General features: G+C 33.9%; 3 protein-coding genes across 3 annotated transcripts; all 3 read right to left on the reverse strand.

The window, feature by feature from the left end:
* Positions 1 to 338: 338 nt before the first annotated feature.
* Positions 339 to 1,863, reverse strand: LOC106319865 (phenolic glucoside malonyltransferase 2-like). The gene has a single exon (XM_013758266.1). The coding sequence runs from the start codon at positions 1,844 to 1,846 to the stop codon at positions 458 to 460; it is 1,389 nt and encodes a 462-aa protein (XP_013613720.1). The 5' UTR covers positions 1,847 to 1,863; the 3' UTR covers positions 339 to 457.
* A 10,339-nt stretch (positions 1,864 to 12,202) lies between these two features.
* On the reverse strand, positions 12,203 to 15,046 carry LOC106319867 (putative receptor-like protein kinase At5g39000). Its single transcript, XM_013758268.1, has one exon. The coding sequence runs from the start codon at positions 14,915 to 14,917 to the stop codon at positions 12,272 to 12,274; it is 2,646 nt and encodes an 881-aa protein (XP_013613722.1). The 5' UTR covers positions 14,918 to 15,046; the 3' UTR covers positions 12,203 to 12,271.
* A 4,369-nt stretch (positions 15,047 to 19,415) lies between these two features.
* LOC106319866 (germin-like protein subfamily 1 member 11) lies at positions 19,416 to 20,495 on the reverse strand. The gene is made up of 2 exons (XM_013758267.1): positions 20,173 to 20,495; positions 19,416 to 20,082 (listed from the first exon to the last, which is right to left on the reverse strand). The coding sequence occupies exons 1-2, from the start codon at positions 20,294 to 20,296 to the stop codon at positions 19,544 to 19,546; spliced, it is 663 nt and encodes a 220-aa protein (XP_013613721.1). The 5' UTR covers positions 20,297 to 20,495; the 3' UTR covers positions 19,416 to 19,543.
* Positions 20,496 to 24,427: the final 3,932 nt, after the last annotated feature.

Consider the following 24,427-nt stretch of genomic DNA (forward strand, 5'->3'; position numbering starts at 1 on the left):
AACACGGAAGCTTTAATATCGATCCACAAGGATCGACTGCTCTAATACATGTAAAGTATAATAGAATAGATATCTTATTGTGTTGTATTTGATATGAAAATACATGATGCATATATATAGCTTTCCTAAACACTTAATGTAAATATTTTAAGAATATCTTGAGATTAACTTACTCTTCAAATCTTTTCTTTTAATCTTGAAAGTCTTCATGGGTTTCAGAGGCTTGCACTATTGGTCCGTAAGATACACATCTTTCGGTCAAGATATCTCTAATAGTTCTCTTTGTTACTAATAAAAAGACACTGAAAGTTTACAATGAAAGTCTTGCTAAAGCCCCAACAAAAAAAAAAGTAACTAATCGAAATAAGAACCATACAACAATAATACGAAAGATCCAAGGCAAGGTAGTCCATGATATGCCTGGGGAGATGATGCTTAGGCCTCTCACTATTAAAGCCTAATCGCTTAGGCCATCTTTAAATAAAGAAAGAAAAGTATTCATCTCGCCCTTCTTCAAGCACACTCCAATCTCCACACCACCCGAGTCATCCCTCCTTTCCAACATAGAGAATGCTTCATTGCGGTCAATGGACACAAACTCGGTTTTAACAGGTCTGCCCCATCCAAAATCTGTCCTGTTTATCGCTAATCGGGTTGACCCTGCCACACTTCCCGCCTGTGCATCTGGTATAATATTCTTCCCTCTCTGCACATAGTCTTCAAAGAATGACTCTATCCCTTGCGAACCTAAACGTTTGACCGAATCACTTAGAATTTCGACTGCTTTAACAAAACCACCTTCTTTCAGAAATGTTCCCGCTTCGTACTGGAACCAGCCTGAGGGTAGCACACAGCTCCCAAAGTATGTAGCAGGAAATGGCGGGTCTAAACGAGCCCTAAAGTCTGCTGTATAAATAAAGCGTACTGGTCTGTTCGGGTTGCCTCCACGCGCTTTCACTACACACGTCCATGAGTAAGCATACGCGATGACAAAGGCTGACAAGTGAAGCTCGAGCGGAGAGCGAGCTAATTCGTTCCTGACTCGTTCCCGGAGTTTCTCTATGTTCTCCGAAGTTAACTCAAGAGTGACACGGACAACGTCGGAGCTTATCTCATCGAGGGGTGGTGGCTTCAGGGTTTTAAGGTTGTCGCTGTCCTTTGATCGAGACGACAAAAAGTCGATCATTTTTGACTCGAGTCCGGATGGAATATTGATGACCGTACGATCAAACGTCGGAGTAAGATCCTCCGGAAGAAGAGGAAACTCCATGGCGTTGCTATTTTCTTGCAATCTGCAAATATGAGACCATGATTTAATAAACATTGCTGACGTTGTTCCGTCATTGACAGAGTGGTGCGATGCAATGCCGATACAGAATCCTTGGTTCGGGAACAACGTGATCTGCACAGAAAGAAGGGTCGCCGAGTCATCAGAGATTTCTAACTCAGGTACCAAAGGATGAAACAGGCTCGCAGGACGTAGTCCATTGCTGGTTAAAAAGGAGAAGTCTGCGTCGGTCTCTGCTACAGTAAGAGACACCGTGTCATTCTTGGAAACGATGATGGACGGCTTTGGATCTTTTGGGTCCCACGTGAGGAGGCCTGCAAGTGGGAGGTAGTAGCGGAGGACATGGGAGAGAGAGAGCTTGAGCTTTGGGAGGATGTGAGAGTGAAATGTCTCGGATGATGACTCGGTGTGTCTATAGAAGATGACTCGCTGATTAGGATGGAATTTTATCCAGCGTAACTCGAAGAAGTTTAGAGGGAGACTGAAGGAGTCCACTGAGTCATCGGACGATTTGGTAGCAGGCCTGACTCGGACGTTCTCGATCACGTTTAGCGCCATTGATAGTCTCTTTTTTTTTTTTTTTTAACATTGAATAGGAGTCTCTATCTTGCTAAATATATTTATATCACCGAGAGAGCAGGGGTGGGCCTTAAGGTACCCGTTCGGGTATTTCTGTACTTCTGATCGGATTTGGATATTTTTAGTTCGGGTTCGGTTATTTCGGATCAGGTTCGGATATTTAGATTTTGAAAAAAAAATTAAAATTTTCATTTCTCAATTTTTTTATATTTAAAATATAACTTTCACTTAATTTATTTTTAATAAATTGAATGGTTAATAGATTTGGACATAACATTTTGAAACTAAAAAAGACATTAATTTAGTTATTGTTTTTAAATTTTGGATGTAACTTTTTGTTAATTCTTGAAATAAAAAAGTTTGACATACATTTTAATGGAATAGCAAATCATTTTCTCTGTAATTCTATGTATATCATATTAACTTAAAGTATACGTAGTATCAATATAAATATTTTATATAAAATAAGAGAAGTAAACTAGAAATATATGGTTAATTATACATATGTTCGGTTATCTTCGGATATCCATTCGGATTCGGATATTATCCGTTCGGGTTCAGATATCCAATATCTCCTAATTTAATATCTATTCGGATATTTTGTTACTTCGGTTCGGATTTCGATTTAGGTTTTTCGGATCGGATTCGGATGTGGCTTCAGATATCGGGTAAAGTGCCAATACGTTACTACTGTGATGTGAGCGGTTCTTTCGGGTTTGATCTTTCCCAATTATCCTGGCCGGAACCGACACTGAGATCCGACAAATAGAACCAATACATACACGTGAGTCATTTGATTAAATGGATTAGAATATGATTTTTAAATTAAGAAACTAGCTGTAAAAATGTATGTTGTCCTAACTGATATTAAAATATGTTTCCATTCTTTTTTTTAACGACTTATATATGTTTCCATTCAATAATTTTTGCTTTAAAAATTAAAATAGTTAACTGTGTCGTTAGAGTAGTTTCAATAATAAATTACCAAAAATATTTAGATATATATAATAAGCATTAAGAAAACAATTTAAATAATATGTTCATAAAATCCCCCGCTAAGTGTGCCATTTAAAACTTTTTTTGTTGAAATAGTATTTGAGACCCATTAATAGCGGAGGAAAAAATGTTAGTCTTGATTACCAAAAAAAAAAAGGAAAAGAAATGTTAATCTTATCTTCTTAACATTTAATATGGTAAATAGTTTCAGATCCGACAACTCGAATCAATGCACGTGAATCATGAGATCACCAATACTTTTATTAAATGGACTAATATATGTGTAACACCTAGGCCTCGGACATCGGAAATTCGGGTCACGTTCAGTTAAAACCCAATCGGGTCCGGATCTTTCGGATAAATAAATTCTATACGCTATCGGATTTAGAAGATTTCGGTTCGGGTTTCAAGTCGGATAGCACCGGTTTCGGGTCGGTTCCGAGTACCTCGTGTAAAACCCGAAATGTAAATATATTTATATACTTTGACTGAATTGTACAATTGGTTAAATTGTCCCAGCGGCCGAATATCTTTGAAATGTAATAGTCCACCCGAGTTCGAACACTATAGGTGCCTTTTTTTCTTTAATGAATGACAATTTTGTAAATTTCTTAATCTTCTTCCTCTGAGTCTCTCTTTTCTAAACTGTCCTGCTCGTTGTAGCGAGCTGGACTGTGCAGCCTCTTTTCATGTTTCAGACATATAAACATCATTTTGATACATGTTTTTTCGCAATTTATACATAAAACTTCAAGAATTGACATATAATCACTGGTTATAAATTTGGAAAGCGAAAAAATTGTCTATGATTCATGTTCTTGCACAGAGAATTCAGATTAATTGGATTACCCGAACCGTTCCGGGTATTAACCAAACCCGACCCGATACCCATGGATATTCATATCTTTACCCATCGGTTAAATTCCTTAGATCTGACAGCGAACCGAACCGGTCCATTTCGGGTCTGATCCGGTTCGGATATTCGAATCCGGGTTATAGTCGCAAGCCTAGTAACACCTCTATCCCACAACCCAAAGTACCTTTCGTTTCAAAGGGAAAATACATTAGATTCGGTGCTTATCTATTCTTTCTTTTTTTTTACAGCAAACATCCACAGACTCATGTTGACTCTCTAACCAAAAATGGTAACTCTGGATCCATATGTATGACGAAAGACGGTTGTTTCCGAGCATTGTGTGCTAAGCTATCCGCCTTAAGGTTCGCCGTCCTAGGAACATGAATGATTTCTGAGTTGATGAAACTTCTTCTTAGAAGCTTAATGTCTTCCAGGTAACTTTCAAATGCTGATCATTCTTCTGGTTCCGAAACCTTCTTCAACAATTGAGAACAATCCGTTGCAAACGTAACCTGAAACTGTCTTAAATTCTTCATACATTTCATTGCTCATATTAATGCCTCCATCTCCAAATGGAGAGGGGAGAGACATGCCCGTACATTCCTTGCCCCTAATAATCCATCACAACCCGAGAGAATGCTAAACTAGTCTTGCCCTGAAAACAGGTCCTTAACCTTCCATGGGCCGTCTGTAAAACATCATCTTCCTGCTTTCGCTTGCCCTGAAAACAGATGCTTATCTATTCTATTAAAACTAAAAAAATGTATATCACTTTAATTTTATAATAATAAAAAAACAATTGTGCCATTGCTATATTTATGGTCCTTTTAAAAAATATTTTGCATCCTATGTATTTGCATTATATCTTTTCAACTACAAAATCAAGAGCAAAAAAATAAAATAAAGCACGTTTCCAAATTATATTTATGATACTAATATGATCAAGATTTTTATAGCTCTTAATTGTTTTATATTTATTATTTTCTCTATCAATTTTTTTATATATCTAAACTATTAAAACTAAAATACAATTAGTATTTAACCCTGAATTTTTCTCAATAATTACAAGTGAATGCCACTCTATTTTTAATTAACAAATAAATTTACAAAAAATAATATATATAAGTTTCCATAAAAATCGTATGTGAGATTTCCTAATATTTAGCTATTACATCAATTTAAAAGATTGCAATCTTTCCTTTTCTAAAAAATGTCTATAATATAAACGCAAATATCCTAAATATTTTATTAGAGGAAAAATATACTAGACATAATATGTTCATTAGACCATATCATTAAAGTAAATTATATGTAAATGTAACTTATGTTTAATAATCTAAATTCAAAAATCCATACTAAAATCATATGTAAATTTAACTTATGTTTAATAATAAAAATACAAAATCCATACCAAAATCATATAGTATAAATTATTTATCATTTTAAAAATTTAAATGTCATAGTTACATCTAAATATTCAATTTTAATAATCCATTCCTTATAAAATTAATGCTGTAAATATATATAATTAAATGAAAACTATCCACTTATCTTTTAAAAAATATTTATTTATTTGATTATTTGAAATAGTTAATGTGCTAACACAATATACTACAATCATATAAAATATTGATCCATATTGTTGTTCATTTGCTTATATATGGCAGATTTAGTTATTTACAAATGAAAAAAAAATTTACTCACATAAAAATAAAAAAATAGTATATCTTTTTTTTTTTGCTTTATTAGTATACAATAAACAAGAAATAAAATGAAAATTTTAAACATATAAATTATATTAACAAATGGAAATTATATAATTATTGTGTTTATAAATGAATGAGTTTACAATTTTTATATGATTATTGTTACTTTATTGACTATTATTCAGGTAAAACAAATATGGTGTATATTAAATAAATATAAATACTTGCACGGACGTACAGATTAAATTCTAGTATTCTATTAAACCTGAAATATTCTTTTTAACATCCCCTTAGTTTTATAATAATATTACAGGTTGTGCCACTATTATATTTATGGTCCTTTTTAAAATATTGTGTTTACTAAATATTTGCATCATATCTTTCCAAAAACAAAATCAAAAGCAATAAAATTACGCATGTTTCCAAATTATATTTATGAGACTAATATGATCAAGACTTTTCTATAGTTCTTAATTGTTTTATATTTATCATTTTCTCTATCAATTTTTTGTAAAAACATTTTAATTTCATAAAATTGAAAAATGAACTTTAATATTTGGATTAAAAGGTGAAACTATAAAAAATTTAAATCAAAATTGACTACATATCAATCATCCATCGGTTCGGGCGGTTAGTCTCAGTTTTCAGTGATTTTAAGGGTTTTATTGGGTTTTTAGATATGAATATTTTTAAAACCCAAAACTGAATTACACATCGGAATACCATATTAACTGGTTTGAGAGCATGTTTAGGTCATATTTAAAAAAACGCTAATTTAATGTAAAAATATTTTAAATAAGCAAAATTTATACAAATTAACAAAATATTTTTAAAGTTATGGATGAAATTTTTCATCATAAAATATTCCGCGCTTTCAAAGCGCGGGTTAAAATTTTGTTAGGGTTAAACCTAAAGATTTCACTCATTTTTTATAAATAGAAAGCTAATTTCTTTCTTATTTCCCATCAAAAATCCAGTGCAAAACCCTTTAGAGTTCCAAAGAAATTAGAAATCCTAGCCATCAATGTACCCTTTCTCTTCTTTCTTTTGAAGTAACCAAACCAATGGTGCTATGCGAGAGAATATATCATCAGACACAACAGTTTGAAGAACTTGTAGTGCCATCATATCTTTTGATGATGCTTCTTCCCATTGATTTCTCAGCTGCAACACTCTAGGAGTTTCCTCTGTTTGTGCTGGTTGGTTTAAAACTCCATTCTCCACCACTGTCACAGTTTTTGAGTTTTTAAAATTGTTGTCTTTTTAATTCGTCTGAAATCATACTTTTTGCCATCAAATATGAGAATCACTTATTGCATTGTTGTTTCTATCGTTTCAATTTTTCCATGAATCTTTTTTTGCAAATACTTAACAGTTTTTGTGCTTTAGTTGGTCCTTGAATCAATAACCCTCTGATACCATGTAAAAGAAACTGTAGTTTCTAGAATAAAACAAAGAGTAAGAGATGAATCTTTTAAAGAGAGAACAAATGATTTTATGTCATAATCTATATGATTGTGTTCATTGCAAACTAAAGGAATCAGAACTTCATTTTTTATTAATAAAATAGAAATCTTAACTTGTTTAACAACATAACAACAAAGGTTTAAATCGAAAATGAAACATTACACAGTGAAAATTTGCATCTCTTCATTGCATCCAGGGCCGGCTAAAGGTTATGAAGGCCCCTGGGCAAAAACATTAATTAAACCTCTTAATTAATTAATTATGATATTATAATTAAAATATTATTAAAATATTATTAAAATATTAAACAAAGTAACCAAATTTATTATTTTCATTTTCAATTTTTAGCTTTTAAATACTTAGATTACTATGTCACTAAATTATTGTCAAAAATTAACACTAAAGTATCAAATATAAAAATCTGGGCCTTTGTTATTAAAAAAAAATATATGGACCCTTTATGTTATTAAAATTTGCTGGTGCACTATTTGTTCTAGCCGGCCTTGATTGCATCTTTTCTACGCATCTCTTCAGTGAAGAGTTGTGTTATTACAAATGAAGAGTTGTCTCAATTTCTCTTTAGAACTCTTAAATAAATCTAGTTAACCAAAAGTCACAATCCATAACACAAGCATCCTTTAACTAAACTCAATTACAATTTACAACCAACAAATTGTACATGTGGCTTCCAATTGCGAGTCTGCTTTTGTAGGAGACATGACTGCATTCCCAGTCTATTGTTTCCTGAAGAAAAGAACAATGCATAATTTGGAGAGGGTGATGATGACAATACGAGCTATGTAATTGCTCAGTTTATGAGATCATGATTCTTTTCTTGTAACACAACGATTTCTATTGACTAGACAACTATGGAGAGAATAAGATATGCTTTAAATGAATCTCTACAATTGTTTTCATCGGCTTTTGGGATCTTCTTCTTCGTTATTTTCTTTGCTTTGATTTTATTTTTTTGGTTAATATTTTAACATGGCTTTAATCTGATGATTATGATGTATGTTCATGCGTGTCAATTTTATACTTGTGAAAACTTGCATAAATAATAAAAATACCTAAAATGTTATAAGACTTCTAAACTATATTCAATATTAGTGGCTATTTAGCTGACAGAGGAGGCTAAGAATATTTGTAACCATAATTCAGTACAAATTACAAAATAATGACATTATGTAGACGAGAAACTAGAAGATGTTTAAGACAATACTGTGATGTGACTGGAGTTTTAGTAATAACGAGTGTTGACGTAACTAATAATTGTAATAGTCAAATTTATTAGTGTGACAGATTGGTGATGATTTATATTTTTTCGCATCAAATTGTCTTTCTATTACTAAAACTAAAGGTGGTCTGAAAATCGAGACTGGAATAAAAAACCAACAAAATAAACTTCCCTATGTAAAGATCGTCCAGTTCTAGATAGAGAATCTGAAATAGCATTTTGCCCTCGAGGAATGAAGGATATATTGAATGCTTGGAGATGCCTTTGAAGAGTATTTATATCTTCTAGCTCTGTTGAAAAGTTTAGCCATATACGAGGTTCATTAATCAAAGTGTTATAACTACCTACAGTCCATTCCAAAATTATCACAAATTGAATGATGTAACATACTCTCCATCGCCCATGTGACAATAATGTATTACTAAACTTTCGTTGTAGTGAGCTACAGAATTGGGACATTCTAATCGTCTAGACTATGTTTTTCTGAGTAATTGTAAGGGTATTGTTACTTTTAATTTTCGTCACTGTTATTGACATACCAGTTACAAAAAAATTTCACAAACTATGACGTTTTTGTTACGAAAAAAATTTGTGACGGTTTATAACTTGTCACAATGATTATATTGTTACAAAATTGTGTTCACGGTGACAAAACAATCTGTCACAATACAATTATTTTCTTGTAACGAGAAGATCCCAATCCTGAGAAATGTACCATTGACAATCACATTGTGCTGACGACGGAACATGGAAAATGCCATGAGGCAATCTCCATCGCTTTACTGAAATGGAATGCCAGCTTGGAAGGGTTAAAGGAAAGGTTGGAGACCAGGATGAATGCATCAACGAACTGGAGGTCTTGGATGCCGCGCTCCGTGCTCAGTTGAAAGAAACACAGGACTCGTTGGTGAGATCCAAAGAAACAGCCATGATTAGAGAAGTTGAGCTTAGGAAACATCTAGGTGATGCCCCGCGAGAGAGCTGTAAGCGCCGAGATCATCTCCATCTGGAATTGAAATCCCACGCAGAAAATATCTGGCAGGTGAATATTTCTAAGATGAAGGATATGTGTGAGGTTGAGAGGAGGGTTCTCTGATCTTCCTTCAAGAAGTATCGGTTCCGGTTTGAGAAGGTCAAGTGGGCTCTGGTTGATTCAAACTTCGTTCAAGAGAACGTCCTACTGGTCTCTCAAGCTGCTGGAAGGATCGACATGATCAACGAATTAATACTCAAATATTTTCCTAGTTTGGAAGACGATCTGGTCCAACGGGATCAGTCCATTCAGGACTTCCGGGCTGAAATCTCACGAAGAAAATATCTGGCAGCTGAATATTTCTAAGATGAAGGAGATGTGTGAGGTTGAGAGGAGTGTTCTCTGATCTGCTGATAGAGAGCGGAAGCTAGGGTTTGAGAGATCAAGGCGTTTGATCTTCAAACAAGTAACGTGTTCTCGAAGTAAATTCGAAAACAGGAAGATAAGGGCGCGAATACTCTTCGCAGTGCTTCGAAAGCTCTTTAAAACCAAAACTCAATAATTCTTATTAATCAAAGCGTAGCTTACATCTATTGTTAGCTTCTCTATTTATATTAGCTAGAAATCATAATACCTAAAGGATTTGGAAAACCTTAACCTAAAGGAAATAATACTTATGAAATAAAAGGAAAACAAAGCCGATATGTCGAAAAGGAAATAATCCTAATTAGTCTTGGAGTTGTGATCATCCATGATCACGACTTGCGCTACATCAGGTCTCCCCTGGTGAGAAGGATTCGACCACGAATCCGGATCATAATTGTCGCCATGATAAGGAGAAAGATGTTTCACGCTGAAGACGTCTGATGTGCGAAGATGTTGAGGAAGCCGAAGGCGATATGCATTTGGATTAATTCGTTCCAGAATTTCGATAGGACCAATCTTGCGAGATTTGAGTTTATTATACTCACTGGCAGGAAGACGATCACGAGTAAGAACCACCCATACAAGGTCACCTGGAGAAAATATGAGCTCGCGACGTTTTCGATCAGCTGCGGTTTTGTACTTAGAAGTAGAGGCGTCAAGGTTATCATGAGCAAGATGATGAACCTGTTGAATCTGAGACACAAAGTCGATGGCCTCGCCATGAAAACGCGTCTGGTCGGGCACTGTTGCCAAATCGAGTGGACCACGAGGAATGAGGCCGTAAACCACCTGAAAAGGACAATAACCCGTGCTCCTATTTAAAACGTGATTATACGTAAATTCGGCCTGATCCAGTTTACTGTCCCACATCTTGAGATTGTCGCCAACCAAACAACGCAACAAATTACCAAGCGAACGGTTGGTGACCTCCGTTTGACCATCGAACTGAGGATGATATGCCGAACTCATATCCAAACTGGTGCCAAGTATTTTTCCAAAGAGAACGCCAAAAATGACTCAAGAACCGTGTATTGCGATCGGAGACTAACGACGTGGGTAATCCATGCAACCTGTATATTTCTCGAAAGAAAAGTACAGCTACTGTTACTGCGTCCGTGGTCTTCTTACATGGAATGGAATGCAATGGGCCATCTTAGAGAACCGATCAACCACTACAAAAATAGATTCGAAACCCTTTTGAATCCGAGGAAGACCGAGTTCAAAATCAAAACTGTACTTAATACGAATTCATTATTTTTTACTTTAATAACTTTGGTGTTTCCTTATTAATTCTGTTAATTTGGTTTATTTATTTTTAATGGCTTTAGTTATGTTTGATTATGTAACCTATTAAATACAGTATACAAGGTATTTTCCTACACCATGTGCAGAAATAAAAGTTCTATATTTAAAAATAAAATGTTGTTATTTTATTTTTGCTTACAATATTTCAATTAAAAATTTTAATTTAATTATATGTAAAACTTAAGATAAAATAAGTTTTTTTTTTCTTTAAATTTATATTTAATAAGATATATGTATATATTTAAAATTATATTTTTGGAAATGTTTTTTATCTCTTTCTTTTGGTTATACTAAATCAAACTTTAAAAAACTAAAAAATATTTTGTTAGGTATATAATTATCGAAACATAAATCTAAATAATAATATATTTCTTGTAGATATTAAAAAAAACTATCGGTAATGGGATTAGAAATTATATTTTTTAAACTGCATAAATTCTTGAAGATAATTTTTTTGTAATAAAATTATAAAACTAAAAATATGATAAAATCATATTTCAAAAATTGTAAAATGTTATTATAGTTATATTTCTACTATTTTGTTATTTATTATTATATTAATGATGATTTATGAGTTATTACCATATTAAAACTTATCAAAAATATAAAAAAAAACATTAAATATAAATGTGCATGTCACAATTAGTTTCAAATCATGTCATCATTGTTAGTACAGTAGAACCTTTATAAATTAATAATGTTGAGACTTTGAAATTTTATTAATTTATAGAGATATTAATTTACAAAATTATCCTTATTTAGATTTTTTATTTTAAGATATATTTATTCTAAGATAAGAAAAATATTTGATTTCAGTGTATAGACACTAAATTTTATTTTTGAAATTTATATTAGTTTTAATATATTATTTAGTGTATATAATATTTATTTCATAGAATTTAAATGTGGTTTTAGATTTAATATTACTAAATCTCATCAAAATATATTAAGTATTAAAAAATATTAAGATAATTCCATTGTAAATATAAAACAAATAATATAATAATAGATTTTTACTTATATAAAATATGTATAAATATAAATTATTAATTTATAATTTTAATGGGCTCATATATTTAAATAGAATTTTATAAAAAAATATTATCTTATTTTTTTATCGATTTGTGTCAAATTTTGAATCGGTCCAAGTTGAGACCAGCAAAATTTATTAATTTGTAGAAATTATTAATTTATCGATTATTAATATATAGAGGTTCTACTGTATGTCATGCGATCATTTTTTTTTTCAAAATCAATGTGGTTATCACATGTCAAATTACTTTTCAACTAATATCTAAGGGATTCTCGAATAATGTTTAGGTGATTAGTGGACTAATATGCGAATAATTCATAACAAAACATTAATATAGTTACGAGACAAACTTAAATTATAACGTTTTGTTTCAACAATTACGTACATGTTACATATTCAACAAATCTACCGTGCTTTAGGTTCTTTGATCTCCGAAAATACTCCCCAACTCGATCCGCTCTTCTCATCACGAGCAAGACGAGCAGAATCATCGTTGGTCGTAGTAGATTTCGACACGTGTCCTGTAGTCCTACTAAACAAGTCATCTTCTCCTTCAGTCGTCGTACCTACCTCACCACGTGTCGGCAGATCCAGAGAGTCAACGCCATTCTTATTCGTAGCAGTCTCGTGAAGCTGAAGCGCAAACTCAAGCGCCCAGACGACGTCGTTCATCGGTGGCCGTTCGGTACCACGATCTTGAACACATCTCACGGCAATCTCACAGAACTTCTCCAGTGATACAGGAGTAATATCAGCCGTCAGATCTGCGTCGACGATCTGATCAGCGGTCCCGTTTTTGTAATTTGACTTCACCCATCGGACCAAATCTGCTTCTTCTCGTGGGACATTTTCTAGTTTGACCGGTCTACAACATAGAACTTCGAACAGAACAACTCCAAAGGAGTACACGTCGGATTTTTCCGTCAAAACTTGACGGCGGTAATACTCAGGGTCCAAGTAACCAAACGAACCTTTAACTACGGTCGAGACGTGGGTTTGAGAGGCACTAGTAGGACCCACTTTTGATAACCCAAAGTCAGAGACTTTAGCTATGTAGTTCTCATCAAGAAGTATGTTGGTTGTTTTGATGTCTCTATGTATGATCATGTGCTTCGCGCCTGTATGAAGATACTGTAGTCCACGAGCCGCTCCGATGCATATCTCTAACCTCCGTGTCCACGATAATGGAGGATCAAAAGCCTTGTTTCTCTTGTAGAGATGGTCTCTAAGTGTGCCATGTGGCATATACTCGTAGACAAGAACCATCTCATTCTCATCTTCGCAAAATCCTATTAAGGAAACGAGATGTATGTGACGGAGCATTGTGAGCATCTCCAGCTCTGTGTCAAACTCTTTAGCACCTTGGTTTGATGATATTTCTAACCGTTTAACAGCCACAAGCGTGGTTCCACCATCGATTCTTCCTTTGTAAACGGGACCGAACCCGCCTACTCCAACGATTAGCTCTTTCTCGAAATTGTTTGTGGCGGATTTGATTTCCTCGATTGTGAATCTACGGCAGAGATCTGACGGGAGAGATGTGGCTGATCTGGTATGCGAGGACCCGGTAACAAGCGGAAGATGAGTCCACGGGTCCTTAGGCTTGCTCTTGGTATCTACGTTCAACTCATTTGTCTTCTTCTTCTTCTTTCTCCTTTTTATGATAAGAACAACAACAACTACAAACATTGCTAGCACAACGACAGAACCAACAACTCCAAGTGCTATTATTACCAAAACATGTGACATGCCTTTGTCATTTCCGACATCTTGCGGTATAGAGTTTGGTGTAGGAAAAGGATTTGGGCCAGAGAGATTACCGTCAGAAACATTAAGCTTGAGAATCTCTACACCATTCAGAATTGCATCATAATACTTTGGAAGAACTTCGTTAAAAGGATGCAAGTCAAGTCGTAGATCACGGCTCTTACCACTCTCGTCACCAACATATACAATGAAATCTAGATACATCGGTTTCCGAGAACCACCACTCAAGTATATCACGTCGGTTTCAGGTTTAGCCATCTGACTATTGATGAAGATAGAGAAGATTCGTTGGCCCGGTCCGGTCAAATCCGGTAGAGTCTCACAGAAATGAAGCCTAACTAGGTAGGTAAACCCGGCATCGACCATGAAGAGCCACGTTAAGTTGAAATTCAAGTTGAGCTTAGGGTTATCTATGTTCCCCATTGAACGAGACGTCTTGTACACGTCTTCAGGCGCAACGTAAGCCGGAGTTTTCTCCGTGTAGTTTATAGCGACACCCTCTACCTCCGGTTTGATTCCTGAATTCTCACTGAGTATGGACTCATCATCGGAAAGCCATCGTCGTAACATACCCGTGGTGTCACCGTCGACCTCTTGTCCTCCAACGTTTAACCGGTAAACGGTCTCGAAAGCCGTCGTGTTGTCTATAATGAAGTCTACGTTGCTGCTACCAACGTTAGTTATCACGTCGTCAAATCCTCCCTTTGAGTAAAACCGATCAGGCATGGACACAATCTCGATTCCGTTGACAAACGCTAACGACTTAGACGGCGTGAAGGTGAGATTTAGCGTCTGGTAAACCGGAACGATAAACTCCTTGATTAATGATTTTGATTCCGGTTTGGAAGCTTTTACCGTTAAATCAGCGCTGAAGTTCTTCAAGAGAGTGAAACCGTTGACGTTGACGGAGAAGAAGGAATTGACGGCGTCGAAACCGGATCCGTAACGGGTCGGGTAAAAGTATAACCGGAGAAATTTCCAGCCGGGAGAGACTGGAAAACTGTAAGTGAAATCAGATCGGAAAATTCGAGCCGTCTTGTATGGAACCAGAGGAACCCCAGATTCTTGGAACGATGCATCTGAAGAGAAAGACGCGTCGCCTGAGTTCGACGGCAGAGTTTTCCGATTCTCCGCTGTCCAGTTCCGGCCACTGTCGCTGACGTCGGAGTTTGCGCCGCAGTTGAAGAGAAAGAGATCGATGGGAACGTAAGCCGCCGTTGCTCCTTGTCCTGGTACGGTGGAGGAAAAGAGAACTGATAAAATTAACAAAGCGTGAGAAATCATTGGATTTGAAAAATGAGAATTACGGAGAGATTGAGAATCAGGAAGAATAAGATAAGTTTTGTTTATGGGTGGTGAGTGAGTCTACGAGTCAGTCGTTGACTGACTTTGAAGTCAAGCAAAAAAAAAAAAACATAGGTCTCAAACTTTCAATAAAGTGTTTATATGGTCGTTTTACCTCCACCTTACGAATCTTTTGTTTTTGTCCTCGGAATTGGAAGCTTGCTTCCCGTGAATGAAACTTATTTTTTAAGGGGATAGTGAGATATTAAGTTTTAACTTATCCCACTATATTTGTCTAAAGTAAATGATGTACTCTCGTGGTGGAAGGTTAACAGTGGGATAAGTGAAAACTTGGAGTGTGGAGTATCCAAATTTAATTGATGGTACTAAGCATGATATACTCTCATGGTGGAAGGTTAAGAGTTCTAAGTTTCCAGTTCTAAGTTTCCAGTTCTCTCAAGAGTAGCAAGAGATGTACTTGCAATGCAAGTGTCTTTAGTAACTTTCGAGTTAGCCTTCAGCACAAGTGGGCGTGTCGGTGTCTTAGACCTAAACAGAAGCTACTTGACACATTTTATGATAGAAGTCTTGATGTGCACCAGAGCAGTGGTTCAAATGTGTGATTAAATTCAAAGGAAAATGAGTCATAAGGAAGGAACAAATGCTTTATGAGTTAGAGAAATCAAGATGAGCTTACGAGAGGTAATCAAGTCTAATAGCCTTATTTACTTTATGCATTTTACTTTGGATTACTATCCTTGACTTCTTCCATTTTTATTTTGTAGAATTTGAACCTATCTTCAAGCAGAAGTAGTAAGTGTTTTGTGCTGGTATTTTTTGGAGTCTTGGACGTTGGACTTGCTCCACTTGGAGATGCAGTTAGTATTATGGAAATTCAATTGCAAGCTGGATTTTATCTTCTCTGTTGTTTTATCTCTGATTTTGAATTGATGATCTCTTATATGTTGTTTTATCTTTGATACTTTGAGACTTGAGAGTAATGATCTCTGTTTTTGTTTTTGTTTTTGAATGGCAACTTTCATCAGGTTTTACTTTTATGTTTATTAGTTATGGTTATGGTTATGGTTATTGCACTACTGCAGGGTTTGTGTATTGTATTTTGTACTTATGGTTATTGCAGGTTTTCAGAATTACAGGTTTGATGTTCGGGTATCATGGGTACAAGTGGACCCGAAATACATATTTTAGACCCGAGAATATGTAGACCCGACCCGAAATATCAGGAACCCGCCCCAAAAATGTGACATTTACCCGGACATGGACCCGAAATACATGGAACCGACCTGACACAATAAAGAACCGGCAAAAAATCGGGTATTAACGGGTACGTTAAAAGTGGACCTGAACCGATCCGGATCCAACAAGAACCGACCTGGAACCGACCTGATTTTTTATAAGTACCTATTTGGGTCTAAATCTCCAAGACCCGGACCCGGGAAAACCCGGCCCGAGGACCCAAATACACAGGCCTAGATTGTGGATTTTAAAAATGTTTAGTGATTTTTTTATTGTTGATGAGTTTACTCAAGTTTAAGGAGCTTATGAACTGAGTTTTCAAAGATGATCCTAAATATATTTTCCTTTTGAATGGATATAGTAGTGACATACTATAACCTATAATAATTAATTTGTTATGGGTATTCGATAAGGAAAGCCAAATTACATTCAAAACTTTTTTTACCACTTTTGTTGATTATGGAAGGCTACCTTATCTTTAGTTAGTCCCCACTTTGAACCCTCATCTATGTTCTACCTTCATTTATTATGTTTCCAGTTTTATATGTGCATATATGTACAAAAGGGTTGGAAAGGAAATGATAGTTGTTGCCTCTCACTCATTTTTGCTGCAATATAATTGTTCAAAAAAGTGAGCAAGTGGTCCAAAACAAAGCGACTGCTCCTGGCATTGTCAACATGAAAGATGAGTGGAGAAAAAGAAAACAGTAAAATCAGAAACAATAGGAGCACAACAGTGATGCACATTACCTCCTTCTTCATCACATTATCATCAAAAAGAAAATCAGAAAAGAAAGATGATGGAGAAGGGGAAGAAATAGTAGAATAATCGGTTTTTTTTGGTACAATAAGTAAGGAAATGAGTTCGAGAAGTGAGGAAAAAGAGCAAGGAGAACAAGTAGAAGCTGTGGACATAAATGGATCTTACCTCTCTTACAATTTTGTGTGATATCATGCATCTTCAACATTGAAATGGAAACCTTAATCACTTGTAACTCCATCCATAACACTAGCATGTTTATTACCTACGTCGTCTACCTCGAATGATGCCTCTAATGAGATGCTTATGCTACTTTTAAATGAATGTAAGGAGTTTTATCTTGAAAATATGGCTTTTGCATGTTTGAGATGACAAGTATGGAGCAGGTTTGAAAAGACGCCAGTGGGGTTTTTGGTTTTATTACTTGTGTGAGTCTGCAATTGGTGGTTAGAGTATGGGTTGCTGAAAATTTGAAAATTTAGGTTCTGATTTTTTTTTGAGGTCAAACAAGGATCTAAGTCTTGGAGAATTGTTGTGACATATTTTTGACACATTTTAATATGTTTTCTAAAAGTGTTTTCGAGTCTTTGTTTGTCGAGTCTTTTAGTTCTTTTGAGTCATTACATGTCTGCAGTAGGCTTTGGATGGAATGAGGATGACTTGGAGAAAAACAAGCTGAACTGAGTGCACTTAAAGAGTTTCCTTGCTTAGCAGTTGCTCAACAATGGAGCACCCATTTTTACTAAAGGAGAAAACGCTCCCGCAACCCAGATTTTTTAAAAAGTTTTCAAATATTTTGGAATTTTACCTAATGATCCTCACTTTTCACCTATAGCTGCTACAAACACTGCAATATATCATTTATTTATTTATATTCAGACTATCTCATTTTTACCTAGACCTGGAGAGGAAGAGAGCTAACGATTTGCAAGATTGAAGGCAAAATGGTGTAAATAGTCTTGAGAAGATTATGAATCCTTTTTGTATTCTTTTGCGATCGATCATCATGTTTTCATCTCTCATCTCTGTGTTTTCTCTCTCTCATCTCTGTGTTTTCTCTGCTCATGATTGAGTAGTCGATTTGTTAGGTCTAGGATGCTAGGAGTTCGTAGATCCATGAGCTGAACAAAAACAAGTATTGAAATTTTGATTGTCTTCATAATTGTTTAACTAAAATCTTATATTTAACTGATCATTTGGTACATGTTTCTAGGTTTAATCTATTCACTAGAAATGCTTTAGGTTGTTAAAAATAACATGAATGGATTATTTGTCCTTCACCAGCGAATTAAAAGTTAAGGCAAATTGTGAACTTATTGAATCTGATCATTAATGTTTTTAATCTTTTCTGATTTAAATGAAAGTTTCGATATTAGGATTTCTTGATAAAAGAAGAGATGCCACTATCGATCTTGCTATGTTGTTCGAGTTAGATATTTGTTTTGATTTGTTCATTAAATAGATATTTGTTTTTTGATTGTTATATTTCCTAAACTTAGCTCCTTATTAATCTAATTAAATTTAAATCATCTTTACGATTCTGTTTTGTTACACTTGTTACCATCGAAAGCTATTCTTTTGCCTTCGATTAATATTGTTATCATAGAAACAGTGTGAAACAATCATCTGGAATTGAATTTTAAGTATTACATCATTGTTAGTTTGCAGGAGTAAAAGATCAAATTTTAGTATATTAGTAAACCAAAAACATTTGATTCTGGTTCAAGCATAAGCTTTGAATCCTATTTATATAAACTCAGTATGAAAATATTATTTTGAAGAAGAAAAATACACTTGTAATGAAACAATAACTTGTTCTATATCGAATGATAACTACTAATTTAGATTGTACTGATCAGTTGTAAAGAAATATAATATTCATTTTCCAAACATACTATATGCCAGTTTTTGGCATGTCATAGTTTGAAATTTAAAGAACGGATACAAACTAATTTCTAATAATATAAATAAATCTTGGTAATATTTTTGTTTTATAAACATATATATGTAATGGAATTATGTAATGTTTAATTTATATGTATTTAACTATTAAAAACGAAAAGATGATGTGGTTTGCTACAAGGATCTAACACGTTGTCATCAAAATCAAACTATGATTATGATGTGTGGTGTTAATCACTCCAATATAAATTAAAGATTATTTTGGTCTAACTAAGAATTTATAAAACCGAGCGCGGCCTATTTTAGTTCCTTTTTTTCAAAAGTGGGAAACAATTTGTTTATTAAAATTAAAAACGAATTTTCTTTTTAACATTAAAAAAAAAAAATTGTGTTTAACACCAAAAAAAAAAAAAAAATTTTTTGTTTATTAAAATTAAAAACGAATTTTCTTTTTAACATTAAAAAAAAAAAATTTTGTTTAACACCAAAAAAAAAAAAAAAAATTGTTTCGTTTTTGTTTTCATTCTTTACATATCTTGATAGATAGGAAATTAAGACACGTGAAGTGGACAGGAGACGTAGTTTTGTAAGCATTACATTATGACTTTATGTCACTTCATTGATGCAGTGATGGAATACATGATCCTTATTCAGACAACGGAAAGAAAGCGAAAGCAGTTAAAAGCTCAATATTTTTCATTCCATGATCAGAATTTGGTCTGTAGGCTCATGACAATCCTAGGATCCAACTGGAATGCTTTTGCAAGAGCATTTGGGTTTATCCGCGGGTTAGACCCAAACACGGTTTTAGCAATAGTGATGAGACCTGGGTTTTGGCTATTAAAAGCAGTGAATGCAACTGCTGGGCCTCGTCCCACATTGACATGGAAATGGATGAGTCCTACTGGAAACACAATTAGATCACCCTTGTTGAGTATTTTGGAGAATAGACGATTTCCGTCTTGATCTGACGAGACAAACCCCGCGTAAAGCGATCCTTCTTGGACAATCAAGAACTCGCTAGCACGTGGATGGGTATGAGGTGGGATCAGCCCGTTTGGTGCATAATCTACACGAGCAAATGCTATTCCAAGGGTGTTGAGCCCAGGAAGGTTATCAGCAAAGACAGGTGTCACATTTGTTCCGACCGCATTAGTTGCGATTCTTTGCCTGTCAAGCCCTGTGAAAAAAAAGTCGTCTACTGTGGCGAGCTTTGGGTCTTTGCAAAACTTTCCGTTAACAAACACTGAACATAATAACCAAATAACAAAACAGTATAAGAATGAGAAACCAATGAAAGGTGGGCGTATAAACGATTAGGAGAAAATGTACATACCACCATCGGATGGGGTGTTTACGCCGACACAAAAGTCTTGAACGGGGCTTGGTTCAGAAGCAATGGATACGGGAAAGGTTAAAGCCAAGAGAGATAAAATTGCGAGAAATATAAGACTCCTCATCGGCAGATACTTTTTGAATTAGATTTCTGTGGAGAGGTAAGCTGCTAATAATAAGACACTGAGCTTAATTTTATAGATGAGTACATTGACTGCTCAAGTCTATATCCTACGAGAAGGTATCCTGAAATGAATCTTACTGGACAATCGAGGTATTTTAGAAAAAGGAAAAAGAAACATATAAAATATTAACCGAAGGATGGTATCGTACATTTGATTTCTCTTTTTTTTAAACAACTCGTACATTTGATTTCTCTATAGAAGATCAGCCATTACGTTTCGTAGGAGATCAGCCACTACTTTCCGTAGGGTTGGTATTCAATGTTTCAACGCTTAACTAGGGTTGGTAAAAAAAACTGCAACCGAAAAGGAGAAACAAAAACAAAATGTAACTAAGATGAAAGTTGGTTGAGAATCAGTTCAAAAAAAAATGAAAGTTGGTTTTGATTTGGTTTTGTTGAAAACCATAGAATTAAATATTGTTTTAACTTTTATATTTTATTAGTAGAACCAATTTGATATATCAGTTTTCAATCCAAACACGTATTTTGAAACCGTTTTTACATCTATTATATATATAACATAAAATTACAATAAAAGTACGAATAATACTTAGGTTTACCCTTTTGTTGAATGGTTAAATTTACTTTACTTTTTATAACCAACTAAAGTACCATGTACAATTAGTTAAATATGGTAATAAAACAAAAAAATAAATAGCTAAAAAAACAACACAGACATTAACACCGTCTGCAAAACCCGAAACTTTAAAAATCTAAAATCTAAATCCTAAACCTAAAACCTAAACTTCAAACTCCAAATCCTAAACCTAAATCTTAAACTCTAAACCCTAAACACTACCCTAAATCATAAACCCAAAACACTTGATTAGGGTTGGAGTTTATGGTTTAAAATTTTGGATTTAGAATTTAGGATTTAAGATTTAGAGTTTAGAGCTTCTGATTTATGGTTTAAGGTTTATGGTTTAGAGTTTTGGGTTTAGTGTTTAGAGTTTAGGGTTTAGGATTTAGGATTTAGGATTTAGGGTTTAAAGTTTAGGGTTTAAGGTTTAGATTTTAGAGTTTTACAGTTTCGGGTTTTGCAGATGGCACTAACGCCGACATTGTTTTTTCCAGCCATTTATTTTAAAATTTTATTACTTTTTTTAACTAATCTTACATAAAACTTTGGTTGGTTATAAAAGATGAGGTAAATTTAAACATTCACTATAGGGAGTAAACCTAAGTATTGTTCCAAAAGTACAATAAAAAATCTATAAACTTTTTTTAACTCGAAAATTTATTTCATTCATTGAAAAGATACAAGGTGAAATACATGAATCGGCGGAACATGAATAAATCTCCAGAGACAATAGCCCAAAAGAGGGAGACATGATACTAACCAAAAAAACCGATAGATTTTAAAACAGTAGACAAGTAATATATAGAGAGACAATGGAGCTAGAGCTGGAACTGATGATCCAATAATTACTCACCACCTTTCCATAGAACAATGTAACACTAAAGCTGAACTAAGGAGCAAAAGTATTGAGCGATCCCAACCCTGAAGGGAACATCACCAAGCCAAACTAGAACATCAACATCAGAAACAATCGCAAGGTCAAATCTACAACAACTCCAGCAGCTACTATCCATCCAAAACTTGCATGACCGAAATCCCTCACCAAATCTAAAGTACAAGGCCAAAGAACTTGAAACGCCACTTGATAAAACGTCAAAGAAGACCATCAGCTCTTACACGCGGACACTCGCAAGACAACAAAGTGACCTACATAACAAAGACTGCCCACCTCCTCACAAGAGAAGAACTGAAGAACATGTCAACTGCTTCGTCTAGAAACCATATTCCATATCCACAGAAGACCAAGGAAAGATGTAGTAGATACCTTCACATCGAACACAAACCACAAAGACGAACCCAAATAACGAGTTAGGTTGAGACGAAGATACCATGACAGCAAGAACCGAACATAACCAACAGTCCCACCACATCAAGCTAATACCAACTTGTCACAAAATGCTTTCACCCACGCATAAATTAATAAATACCATAAATTTATAAATTCTTTTTGTTCCAAGTTGGGAGTGTTTAAAGTATGATATAATTCTATAAGATATTAAGATAATAATATTTAGAAAACTCCTAACTAAATATATAGTCATATTGAAATCATAAATTAATAACAACGATATATATAAATTTTATATATAAAGAATTTTATTTTTTATTAGTCTTCAAAATGAATTGTATCTCTAATTTTTATTTTTCCATATCAATATTTTAGTTAGGGCTGGGAAAAAAATCAAATCCGAAAAACGGAACCGAACCCGATCCGAAAAAGTAGTATCGAACCGAACCCGATCCGAAAAAGTAGTATCGAACCGAACCGAACCGAAATTGATTAAATATCCGAATGGGTTCAAAATTTTGGTATTTAGAGAACCGAAACCGTACCCGATCCAAACCGAAGTATTTCAGGTACCCGATTATATTCGAAATTGATTTATATACCTATATATATTAATTATTTTCAGATTTAATATATATTAAGAACATCAAATATATAAGATACTTTTAAGTTGTCCAAAATACTTATAAATATATACATATAGTCAAAAGTACATGTCTAAAATAGCTAAAGTACACTCAAAACACCAACAATATTTAAAATAACTATTGATTCTCAATCCAAATATTCAAATCAAATCAATCTTATATATTAAAGCAGAAGTCACAACCATGATTCATTTGTGATTTTTTTAAAAATTGACCTAATGGACCTATTCCTAAAAAGTCATGTTACATTTAATATCTAATCTTATCATTTAAATATGAGTTGATTAAACTAAGGTACACTTTTTGACTTTCTATTACACTCATAGACACTTCTTACATGTGACACACTTTGTTGTGGGCCAGCGACAGACTGTGGATAATTTTGCCCTTAATAAAAACGACACTTGTGGAAGGGTGATTTGTGGACGAGTGATGCGTGGTTGGGTGATTTGTGGACGGGTGATGTGCGGATGAGTGATGAGTAATGTGTAGACATGTGATGTTAATGTGTTTATAGTAGATAACGTGGACAAACTCTATGTTTTGATTCCATGAAACTATACAACAATATGTGGACATGGACTCATGTTACTGAAATTATACCATAAAACGTGGACACGAACTCTATTATCTCCAACACAAGCACTTGGCTTCTTCAGCCCAATTGATAAATTATTTGCAATTAAACTTCAATCAAGATGAGAAAAATATGATATTGTGAATATGAGCGGAGAGAAAAATCGAAGAATCGTTTACCTTATGTCGGAGATTAATAGATCTTGCATGTCAGAGATTTCCGATCTAAGGAATTTGCGCTTTGCCATGATGTGGATGGATGTAAATTTGATTAGAGTTGAATTTAGATCCCGAGATGATGAATGAAATCGAAGAAATATTGTCCATGTCCACAACTAGTTTATAATTCTGTTAAGATGTCCATGTACACAACTAATTTATAATTATGTTATCCACGCTTTGGTGTCCACATCCACATTTAGTTTTGTTTAAACATTAATATATATATAATATATATATGAAAATGGATCTAGAATTTTATATATAGTTTATTATGACAATTATTTTTGTTTAATATATTTTAGAATTTGAGATAAAAGTAAATAAAAAAAATAAAGTAGAATAAAAAATAATAAAATGAAATAAGAAGAGGAGAGAGGTTTAGTTTAGGGTCATAAGAATCTTTTTGACCAAAGAAAGTGTGTCTCAAATAATAAGTGTCTTGTAGTGTAATTTGAATGTGGGAAAGTGTAATTTGAATGTGGGAAAGTGTCTCTAAATGTAAAAAATTCTTTAAATATTGGGTCTACCATAAATTTTTATTGGGCTATCAATAATTTGATTTAAACAATAGATGATCCATTAGATTTATAGATAATATAAATTAAATAGATATCGTTTAATGTTGTAATACTATACTTCTATATGCTAAATATTTAAATATTTGTCGATGTTAACTTTTAAAATTATAAAGACTTTTTTTAAATAAAAAAATCATATTATCTAACAATGATTAATCTTAATTACCTTAAACCTATGAAA

This window comes from Brassica oleracea, unplaced genomic scaffold (assembly GCF_000695525.1).
Source record: "Brassica oleracea var. oleracea cultivar TO1000 unplaced genomic scaffold, BOL UnpScaffold00667, whole genome shotgun sequence".
Lineage (NCBI taxonomy): Eukaryota > Viridiplantae > Streptophyta > Magnoliopsida > Brassicales > Brassicaceae > Brassica > Brassica oleracea.